This window comes from Lipotes vexillifer, unplaced genomic scaffold (genome assembly GCF_000442215.2).
Source record: "Lipotes vexillifer unplaced genomic scaffold, Lipotes_vexillifer_v1.1 scaffold86, whole genome shotgun sequence".
Lineage (NCBI taxonomy): Eukaryota > Metazoa > Chordata > Mammalia > Artiodactyla > Lipotidae > Lipotes > Lipotes vexillifer.
The window spans coordinates 1,737,423-1,749,350 of record NW_006785406.1 but is presented as its reverse complement, the minus strand read 5'-3'; the positions used below and the strand labels follow the sequence as shown (position 1 = coordinate 1,749,350).

Here is an 11,928-nt window from a genome sequence, read left to right as displayed (position 1 = left end):
GGAAAGACTGTAATGGAGAATTGAGATACTTTACACAGCTAATTCTGTTTTAATGCTGTTCCTAGATTTGAATGAAATAGTTTTATTTAAAGTGGGCAGATGCTAAACTTGGTAAATCTGACGAACTTTATATTACTGTTTTATTCTATAATGTTGTAAAGCGTCAGTTTTATTAAACTACTTTAAGACTTAAATTATATGTCTCCTATTGAACCCAGTGGAAAGTAAATCAATACACCTGAAAAGTTCAAAGTAAATACATTCTTTTTACCTTCCCTTTAAGTATTAACATCAGTTTTATTAAATATGGACTTAAACAGTGAATTAGTAAATACTTCCCTATTAGTGAACTGCTCTGTGTTAAAGTACACTGAGGAAAGCAAAGTAGACTATTATATAATTGAATATTTTCCCATTCAAATTAAAACTTTGACAAATAGCCAGGGTTTCTTCTGAATGTCACTTATTTCTGTCAAAGCAAAAGTGTAGAGTTAACACTGAAGGGCTTGCTCTAAACCTTCTCCAGTATTGTGTGTTCACCAGAATATTGAGTTTCATTCCCAGTGGCACCAGTGGTCTCAATCCTATGGTTATAATTGCCCTGAAGTTATCCATAACTACCCTGGATGTCGCACCATGGGAAACATTTTTGAGAAACAAAAAAGAATTTTGGTAACTGTATATTTGTAGTCTCACAAATCTCTTTCAGCATAGAATAATAGAAAGGAATTGACACTAATACAAGTGACCTAAGTAAAGCCCCTGAAGAATTATATGCCTTAATTTAGAAATTTAAGAACAGTTTCTACTGTTATTGAGTCATAGGACTATGTAATAATAATTGCAGATTTAGTACTAAGGCAGAGACAATTGTTTACTTAGAAGAGATTATCAGTTTGTTAAATCAAAAGTAGTTTGTAAACTTTAAATTGCCTTACAAGTGTGATTATTTTATTTATTATTGAATCTGAAGGACCATGCCAAGTTATGTTTAATCTTTTTTTTTTTTTTTTTTTTTTTTTTTTGCGGTACATGGGCCTCTCACTGTTGTGGCCTCTCCCGTTGCGGAGCACAGGCTCCGGATGCGCAGGCTCAGTGGCCATGGCTCACGGGCCAAGCCGCTCCGCGGCATGTGGGATCTTCCCGGACCGGGGCACGAACCCGTGTCCCCTGCATCGGCAGGCGGACTGTCAACCACTGCACCACCAGGGAAGCCCTGTGTTTAATCTTTTGAGAACCCTATCCTTTGGCCTTGTGACTCATTTTCTTAAATAAGACATATCTCTGCCCAGCACAGTTTTGAGCCTCTTCCCTATGTTACATCCTGTAATTTCCTTTAATCCTCACAACAGCCTTCCAAGAAGAAGGTTGTAGTGAGGATTAAAGGAAATTAATCTGTTTTATTACTGAAATTCTAAAAGGTTAAGTAACTTTCCTGAGGTCACAGAGCTAGTAAGCCATCACTGATTTTTGTTAAGTTTTTCATATTTCATTGGCATCACTTCCCTCTGCAATGTCTTTCTTGACTGTTGCTTTATATGAGTGATATCCTGATACTGCAGCAAAGGCTTGGTGTGACCAACTGGCCTTCGTTTCCCCAATAGTATTAACATATGAGCAGATTCCACTCTGTATTAATGTCAGATATTAACATGAGAAATGGGCCGTGTTTAATAAAAGTAGGAGATTAAATCATATTTATCACATATTTATATGAATGAAGCCTGTCTTCCTATAATACTTATGCTTTTCAAAGGTAGCTAAAATTTTTACCCTGAATTTAAAAATCATGTTATAAGTCCATATGTCAAAAGGGAATATGATATTCAGATCTACTTCATACTGATAAATCATTGTTCAGACTTTAGGAATGGCGTTAGGATATAATTTAAGGAAGAAGAACATTCGAGTAATATTTTGTGTTCACAGTGAATTTAAAATAAATTTAGCTAGTCAACAGTCATGTCCAGCTTTCATACTTTACGTAGCATTTAATAATGCCATGCTCATGAGCCTTGATAGATAATTTGGTCAAAATTAAGAATAGAAATTAAACTCTGAAAATCTTCATGGAATCTTTTTTGCTTTTTCTGTTAGGAATCTCAGAACTAAATTTAGTCTTCATTGCTAAAATAAACTTCTACCTGAATATTGGTGTACCTCCCCTCCCCTTTCCTTAAATCATGGTTACTCTTAGTCTCCCTGTTACCTGCAACCTTTTAATACTGTCCTTTCTATGTCTCTTTATGGTACACCACATCAAATCCTTTTTGGAAAAAGGAATGATATAAACTATTAAAGAATTAATAAACTGTAAAGAGAGTTTGGCTGTGGTGAAATTAGTGACCATGGTCCTTGTCTATTAGAGTATACTAAAAATGAGAGAATTCTGTATCTCGGAAAAAATAGCATGCCTCTGGTGGCAAGTCAGTCAGCCTGGTAGAAGACATTCTAAAACTAAAATGCTTTAATTTTCTTAACAAAGACTTTCTTTGCATCAGGGACTAGCAGTGATTCTACCTAGATAAAGTCAAACTAGGGAAGAAGGTAGAAGGACAGCCCCCACAATACATTTTAGATCTACATATTTAAAAAGAACTCATTCTGTTTGCCTACTGAAGGACAGGTAGAAATGCATAGAAACACCAAGAACAGTCTTCAAGAAGAATTTACTAATCCAGGTCCAGTAGACTGAGAATTCACCTTAAGGTCCTTAATATGTCAACTGACCTTGCTCTTAAATGTCTCGCTCATCACTGGTGGGAAAATGTACTGTAGGATTTTTTAAGCACAAATCTATGTAGACTCTAGTATTGACAGATGAGTAATGTACTGATTGATTCAGTGTAGATAAGCATTCCCTCAGAGCATGCTTACCCCTGTCTGTAGTTGAGTGAGCGCTTCATCTGTACTGCTTCTAATTGTGGTTTCTTGTATTTATACCCAACTTCCTATTACTGGTGAGGACCTTCCAGTAATATATACTGTTTAGAATATTTGTGTCTCATAATTATATTTTCTTTCCAGATTCAAAATAAACCAGAAAAGAGACCTGGAACACCACTTCCACCTCCAGCCACCTTTGCAAGTAGTCCCCAACCTCTCTCCCCTGTTCCTCATGTGAATAATGTTGTGAATGCAACATTATCCATAAACATTCCACGGTTCTACTTCCCTGAAGGACTTCCCGATGCCTGCAGTAATTATGAACAGACTCTAAGCAGAATTGAAACTGCTTTCATGGATATTGAAGATCAGAAAGCAGACATTTATGAAATGGGAAAAATTGCAAAGGTAATATAACTACTAAATGATGTATAATCTCCCTTTCTCTAGCAATCCCGATCTCCCTCTCTTTATTGCCTCCTTGCTCTCTGTTTGTAAGCATACATAGAGCTTTTTTTCCATATTGGAAAAATGTATTTGATACTGATGTATTAGCTATGGTTCTACTTTATGGAACTCTTAAGTTTGAAAAAAGCCTTAGTGGTTTCCTAGTCCATCCTCCCATTTAATACAGGAATTCCATCCATGGCATCACCAACACATAAATTCATTATCTGCTTGAATGCCTTCAGTGACAGGAAACTCACTACCTTGTCAAGCAGCCCATTCCATCATTAAATAGCCTTCCTGGTTAGGAAAATTTCCCTTGTGTTGAATACAAATCTCTCTTTTTTGTTCTCATTCATTGATCATAACTCCTTGTCCTGAAGCCAGACAAGGAACAACTAGGCCAGCTCAACACTGTAATTCTTCTCAGAAATAAATGGGTTTGCTACTAGGAAGCAAGTCTGTGATACTTTTCAATATATCCAACTGCTTCTAATTTAAGGTCTTAGTCCCTAGTGCTAAGACTACTGTAACATCTTTAGTAATGGATTCTACACCTCCAGCCTCCTCCTAGAACAGTTACTACTGAGCATAATCATCAGTTTATATTTGATCATGTCATTCCCCAGCTCAGCAATATTCAGGGATTCCTACCATCTGTAGGAATGCTTTGTTTCATTTGGGTTCTGTTTTTATGACGCATGTATACTGAAGAGTCAGGTCATATCTCAGGATTTAGCAGTGGTCTCAAGCTGTGCTTCAAGAGACACAGGGGCTTTAGTAGGCTAAGGGCTGCATGTGGACAACTAGACACCAAGTGGGAGTTCCCAAGACCCCATGCACCCTTCCACTAGGAATGCTTCCTCTGCTTTCAGGAATAATATTTGAAAGTTTGATAACTACCACTTTTGAGGATAAAACCCAAACTACTGTTCCCTGCATGGGCCTGACCCACCTGCCCTCACACAGGCTTGCCTCTGCATTTGGGCTCTCATAGTTCTCCCCTCCAAAATGGGCTTCCACTCTGCCACTCCCACATCACCCATCCTCTAAGACCTAGCTTCCATTGTGTCCTGAGAGACGTCCCTGAACCCGTGCCCTGTCATGTCCCATCTTCTCTCCTACCTCTAACCTCAGAACATTTGTTACCACTGTTAAATAATTTGTAAGTAGAGTGATTTTAAGGGAAGTGAAAAAGAATCCTTTTTTTATTCCTTTTCTCATCACCCCCCCAATCTTAGAACTTGCTTTTTGACCCCTTAGAATGTTTCTAGTGAAAAACAAACTCTTTCATTCCAGAAGTAAGAGCTCACCTGCTTCTCCTCTATTGTACATATGCGGAAACTGAAGTCCTACAAGTATGTACGTGAAGTCACAGAGTTTGTCCATGTCAGGAGACATGTCCTCTGACTCCTGCATCGTGTTGTTTCTACCCTATCTCCCCTGGACGTATGCTAACAAACCATCAGCTGACTTCCAAGCTATATCCACCCAAATAAGTTCTTTCAGGACATTGGCATTTTCTTACCCCAAGCTTTGAGAGATGGCTATTTTATGAATCAAGTGGTAAATTATCTGAGTGGGCTAGAATGATGAATCTAAATCCAAAAGATAGAATTTAGCAAGGATGAATGAAGTCTGATTTGGAGATAACATGTTAATTGCATAAATGCCAAACAGGGTATGTCTAACATGGTAACAGTTTGTGTGAGAGAGACATGAGGTTTCATGGACCACTTCAGGCAGGCAAACAGGAGAGACTGCAGATTGCAGGACATGGTAGTTCCCCAGTGGTCTGCTGGGCTCCCCACATCTGGAGAGCCAATCAGTGACTAGTGCCTCACTGCCAGAGACCTGCAGCCTGCTGTGTCTTGAAGGTCTCTGGGTCGACCTTCCTCCTCTAAGTATTCCCAGCGCCTGACTGAGGAACCTTCCTGCTGTGCTGCCTCCACCCTCCTGCTCTGGCTCTCCCACCTGGCTGGTGGTAGCCCTGCCCTGCCTGTGGCTCAGTGGCTACCAGCACTCCACAGTGAATGCACAGTGAGAGGAGAGCAGAGAGCCTGAGGACTCCACATGGTCATGAGAAGTGTAGGAGAGAGCATAGTCAAGTCAGGGAAAGGGTTTACATGCTGGGGAGTCAGAGGGAGGACTTTCCTATTTACAGGCAGTGAGGATCAATCTGTAGGTGGCATCAGGAAAAACTGCCAGTGTTGAAGCTGACAACATAGAGAAGTTTAAAAAGATAGAAAACTATTTTGTTTAGTAGCCATAGTAACAGGCATTTACGTGACAATTTACTGTTTATACCAAATTATCATGTGGCACAACAGCCAGTATACACATACACATCTGATTAACTTGTCTGAATTGTACTTGATTGTAGCCCTAACTTCCATTCACAGGTGCCAAGCATTTGTGTTCACTGCTCTTAGACCTTAATTGTCAGCTCAGATAGCAAGGTGAACTGCTCATACTTTTAAAAAGTTAAAACTAACATTGCATATAAAGATGAGGATGTGTGTATAATGACCTCGGAAGTACTGTATCAGCTCGTTTTATTGGATTTTGCCTCTTTATTCTTAAAATCATTTATTTTAAAAAAATTCATTTAATCATGTCTTCCAGTTAGCTAGACTCAAGTAATCCAGCTTTTCCTTGGCTACGGCCAGTCTTTTAGCACTCACTAAATCAGCCTTACTTTCCACCATTCTTTGCTCTGCAGACTGTCCTCATCCTTTGGCAGTGCCTGCATCACTCACCCTCATGAGCTTGTGTTCTCACGACAGGTTGGCTATAGGAAAGACAACCCATGGGGGACAATGAAGGAGGATGTGGTCAGAGCAATAAATGAACGTTTTTATGGATTCTTAGAGTTTGTAAAGCTACTTGGAGGACCTTCCCTGGTAGTCCAGTGGTTGAGATTTTGCCTTCCAATGCAGGGGGTGCGGGTTCGATCCCTGGTCAGGGAGCTAAGATCACACATGCCTCACGGCCAAAAAACCAAAACATAAAACAGAAGCAATATGGTAACAAATTCAATAAAGTCTTTAAAAATGGCCCACATCAGGGCTTCCCTGGTGGCACAGTGGTTGAGAGTCTGCCTGCCGATGCAGGGGACACGGGTTCGTGCCCCGGTCCGGGAAGATCCCACATGCCGTGGAGCGGCTGGGCCCGTGAGCCATGGCCGCTGAGCCTGCGCGTCTGGAGCCTGTGCTCCGCAACGGGAGAGGCCACAGAAGTGAGAGGCCCGCGTACTGCAAAAAAAAAAAAAAAAATGGTCCACATCAAAAGAAAAGAGAAAAATATCTCTTTTATAAAGCTACTTTGAAGGCCAGCTTGAGTTTACAGTCTACTCTCCGTGATGCTTAAGTGTAGCTGTAGAGACTGGGATCTGTTTTTTAAGTGCAAAGAAAACTGTTTATGAAATCTGCATCTGTTGGTGAAGTTTAGCTCATTCATCTTCAACCTCAGACAGCGTGGAGAGATTAATGTCCATTTCTGATTAAATTCTCAGTGTGTAGTTTGTACTTTTTTCCACAGCTTTAAGTAGTGATGGAGAAGAAATGACTAGAGAATGAATCTAAGAGGAGCAAAAGCAGCATAGGATGGGCTTCCCTGGTGGTTGAGAGGCCCGTGTACCGCAAAAAAAAAAAAAAAGGCATAGGAACAGAAACTGAGGAACAGCAAGGGAAGTATTTGTCACCACTGAGTTTTAGCCTCTAAGAGAAAGTTGAGGGAAAAGAATGAAAGTCTTCTGAACCGAACAAAGCCCTCCAGCTCCTCTAATTGGCTGATACAGTACCATCTTGACCCATCGTGTCTGTGGCCTGCAAGCTAGCCTCTCTGTACCTTTTTTTCTTCATCTGCAGAACTGGATAAAAATACCCACCTTCTTCTGTATGGGATCATGTCAGGGCCAAATGAAATAACGGGCGTGAGACATTTTAAAATGTTAAAGAACATTACAAATATTGGGTGATCATCTCTTCCTATGTATCATTAGACAACCTTGCTTTCAGTTCTTTATGTTGTTGGGCCATTTTTAGATCTAATTATAGGTGTCAGTCAAGCTTTCTTTGCTCCAGCAACGCTGACTCTTGCCTCCTCCTCTAAACCTCAGTTTCCTAAACCCATTTTCAGCACGTCCTGTGCCTCCTCACTTGTCATCCAGTCTTTTCCTTTGTAAAAAGCCTTGACATGAGCTTGTTCTCTCCATTGTTATAAAAGTTTCTATTCTGTTGCTCTCAGATTGATATCATTTACTTTTTTTTAGGTTCTTATTGATCTCCTGACTCCCTTTATCTTTTTTTTTTTTGTCTGCAAGAAACCCACTTAATTTTTTTAAATATTTTTAGCATCTTTATTGGAGTATAATTGCTTTACAATGGTGTGTTAGTTTCTGTGTTGTATAACAAAGTAAATCAGCTATATGTGTACATATGTCCCCATATCCCCTCCCTCTTGCACCTCCCTCCCACCCTCCCTGTCGCACCCCTCTAGGTGGTCACAAAACACTGAGCTGATCTCCCTGTGCTATACGGCTGCTTCCCACTAGCTATTTTATATTTGGTGGTGTATATATGTCAATGCCACACTCTCACTTCGTCCCAGCTTAGCCTTCCCCCTCCTTGTGTCCTCAAGTCCATTCTCTGTGTCTGCATCTTTATTCCTGCCCTGTCCCTAGGTTCTTCAGAACCACTTTTTTTTTAGACTCCATATATATATGTTAACATACGGTATTTGTTTTTCTCTTTCCAACTTACTTCAGCCTGTATGACAGACTCTAGGTCCATCCACCTCACTACAAATAACTCAATTTCGTTTCTTTTTATGGCTAAGTAATATTCCATTGTATATATGTGCCACATCTTCTTTATCCATTCATCTGTTGATGGACACTTACGTTGCTTCCATGTCCTGGTTATTGTAAATAGAGCTGCAGTGAACATTGTGGTACATGATTCTTTTTGAATTATGGTTTCCTCAGGGTATATGCCCAGTAGTGGGATTGCTGGATCATATGGTAGTTCTATTTTTAGTTTTTTAAGGAACCTCCATACTGTTCTCCCTAGTGGCTGTATCAATATATATTCCTACCAACAGTGCAAGAGGGTTCCCTTTTCTCCACACCCTATCCAGCATTTACTGTTTGTAGATATTTTGATGATGGCCATTCTGACTAGTGTGAGGTGATACCTCACTGTAGTTTTGATTTGCATTTCTCTAATGATTAGTGATGTTGAGCATCCTTTCATGTGTTTTTTGGCAATCTGTATCTTTGGAGAAATGTCTATTTAGGTCTTCTGCCCATTTTTGGATTGGGTTGTTTGGTTTTAGGTATTGAGCTGCATGAGTTGCTTGTTAATTTTGGAGATTAATCCTTTGTCAGTTGCTTCATTTGCAATTATTTTCTCCCATTCTGAGGGTTGTCTTTTCATTTTGTTTATGGTTTCCTTTGCTATTCAAAAGCTTTGAAGTTTCATTAGGTCCCATTTGTTTATTTTTGTTTTTATTTCCATTTCTCTAGAAGGTGGGTCAGAAAGGATCTTGCTGTGATTTATGTCATAGAGTGTTCCGCCTTTGTTTTCCTCTAAGAGTTTTATAGTGTCTGGCCTTACATTTAGGTCTTTAATCCATTTTGAGTTTTTTTTTGTGTTTGGTGTTAGGGAGTATTCTAATTTCATTCTTTTGCATGTAGCTGTCCAGTTTTCCCAGCACCACTTATTGAAGAGGCTGTCTTTTTTCTCCATTATAGATTCTTGCCTCCTTTATCAAAAATAAGGTGACCATATGTGTGTGGGTTTATCTCTTGGCTTTCTATCCTGTTCCATTGATCTATGTTCTTGTTTTTGTGCCAGTACCATACTGTCTTGATTACTGTAGCTTTGTAGTATAGTCTGAAGTCAGGGAGTCTGATTCCTCCAGCTCCATTTTTCTTTCTCAAGATTACTTTGGCTATTCGTTCACTCCCTTTATCTTAATCCTTTGTTTTTAAGCAGATGCAGGCCAGCCATACATTTTTTAAAAATGGTCAAAGTGTAATGTCTGTAGCCCTTGCCATCCACTGCCCTTCCAATTTTTTCTTTTGGCATTTTCTCCAAGTCCCTGATACCCTCATGTTGCCCAACCTTTGGCTGCTCAGGGTGACCCACTACAAGAAAAACAAGTCAGCCCTTTCCTATCTATCTATTTTGTACCTTATCTCTTAGGATTCTGCCTTTGGGTCATAAAAAATTTGTAAATGTTAATCCCAGTGATTTACTACTCTTTATGAGCTGACATGTACACATTTTAACCGGAGTCTTCTGAATAAAAGACTGTAATCCAAGGAAATGAAAGTTTTTAATAGTGGAAGTAGCCCCACGGGAGATAGTAAGTGCACAGTCCCTGGAAGTGTTTCGCCGAGCTAGTGACCACTTCCCAAGGATGAAATAGAAGATTCCTGATCCCTTGCAATTCTGAAAAATCCATAGTGGCTCTAGTGGTGGGAGCTTCAAGCACCTTGGCAAGCCAGTTTCAGTCTCTCCTTGTATTTTCTCCCTTTTTGTGGCTCTGCACCCCTCACCTCCATAATACAGGCTATTCATTCAACTTTTCCAGCAGTTACCAACAGCCTGTCATATTTAAGAGCATTTTCTTGGCAAACCACCATTCTGCATGAAAGGAAGGATTGGGATTGGGGAAAGTGGATTTGACAGTTACCACCCAAAGTATGTTAATTGTAAGCTTTGTACCTTGGCAGTCATAATTTATACAATAAACAAAATCCATTTGTTGTCTAAGCAACACCTTTCCCTCATTCTTGACCTCAGTGGAGGTATTTGACCTATGGACTTAAGAAATCTTAAATTCCTTCCTGCTTGCAGAACATGCTTTAGTGGCCCTGGCAGAAAGAATCTCTTATTTCTGCCCTGTAACTTACCTCCCTTGGCCTGAATCTCACCATCCATATCCTCATCTCTGACATGAACCCAGCAGCCCTGGGCATTCTCTCAGCATAAATGATCTCAGATGAGGTACTATGCAGGCTTCTGTGGGGATCCCCCGTGCACTGAGGCCTCACATCAGGAGCAGCTTCACTTCAACCTATTGTGGGTTCACATCCAGTCATCTGTAGAGGGGAAGCTTCCCTTTGTAGAATAAGGCTCAACAGATCCTATGTCTAATATGAATAATAAGAATATCTTTATCCAGTGACAAGATGTGACTCTCTGAAGAGCTTCAGATTTGGGAATACATTTTATGTGTATATATAAAATTGGGATCATTTAGAGACTATTTCTCCGCTAATATTTAGATATTATTATTACTTGGAAGAATTTTCCCTCTAGAAAAAAAGCAGGTTAATTTGGTACAGACTGTCTCTTATAAGAGTATAGGAATAATTTTTCTTAATTGAAAGAGAGAGCTTTTTTATTGAGGAGAAAAATATCATTATCTTTTAGGGTATTGTATTTTAGTTCTTTCTAAGGCTTTCATAATATGTAGTCATTTGTGGTATCTTCTAAATAAATAATAGTATTTTAATTTTTGCTTTTCAGCTTTCACCTGAATTGTATCCATTTAAATAGATTTATAGCTGTTTTCTTGAACAGTCCAGGCTTTTCTGGTTCTTTTTGCACCTGGGGCTTAATAACACAATAAGCAAAGGAGAGAGAGGGAGAGAGGTGATAGAGTGTATTGACACCAAGTGAGTGAGCAATAAAGGTGGCTGTATTTTCCTGCCATAGGAAGGAAGGGCATATACAACCATGACGTTCAGTCACTTCTATTTTTTTCCTAAAGGTAGAAAATATATGATGTAAGAGTGGTAGGAAGGGAGGGAGACTGGTTGTTTTTTCAGGTTAGGGGAAAGAAACATCACTATAAATGCACTTGAAGAAAAGGCAAATGGATTTTCATTTTCTTCATTAAACATGTCATCTTCGGGCTTCCCTGGTGGCGCAGTGGTTGAGAATCTGCCTGCTGATGCAGGGGATGCAGGTTCGTGCCCTGGTCTGGGAGGATCCCACATGCCACGGAGCGGCTGGGCCCATGAGCCATGGCTGCTGAGCCTGCGCGTCCGGGAGCCTGTGCTCCACAATGGGAGAGGCCACAGCAGTGAGAGGCCCACATACCGCAAAAAAAAAAAAAAAAGTCATCTTCTTATTTTGTTTCCCCTCTGTCTTGCTGAATCTACTCCTCTGCCTCTGCCCCAGTTTTGCTCCTCCAAGGGCCCTTCTGTCCACTGTGGCATGAAGGGTAAAAGCCACAAAGACCCTTTCTTTGGTCATGTCATCTCTTCACTGCCCCTTGGCTTACACTGTATTTGTGCTTTATTTGCAGGTCTGTGGGTGTCCTCTTTATTGGAAAACCCCCATGTTCAGGGCTGCAGGGGGAGAGAGGACAGGATTTGTGTCAGCCCAGTCATTCATTGCCATGTGGAGAAAGTAAGTATGAGAGCAGTTACTCTGGGGCTGGGCAAGGAATTGTCCAGCCCTCATGACATGCTTTATAAAAGTCACTTATTTTACTCATTTATTAATTTTCCCCTTATCCTTTGTTTCAACAAGTAAAATTCAATGATTCACAACTTTTTATGCCCACACACAAATT

At 40.1% G+C, this 11,928-nt stretch overlaps 1 protein-coding gene across 2 annotated transcripts in view; it reads left to right on the top strand.

Moving 5' to 3' along the window:
• The window catches only part of PPP2R3A (protein phosphatase 2 regulatory subunit B''alpha), a 164,785-nt gene that overhangs the window by 25,550 nt on the left and 127,307 nt on the right, over positions 1 to 11,928 (top strand). For both annotated transcript variants that reach the window (XM_007457542.1, XM_007457543.1), the window contains exons 2-3: positions 3,028 to 3,294; positions 11,659 to 11,762. In XM_007457542.1, coding sequence (XP_007457604.1) covers positions 3,028 to 3,294; positions 11,659 to 11,762 — 371 coding nt within the window. The remainder of the gene's footprint in view (positions 1 to 3,027; positions 3,295 to 11,658; positions 11,763 to 11,928) is intronic.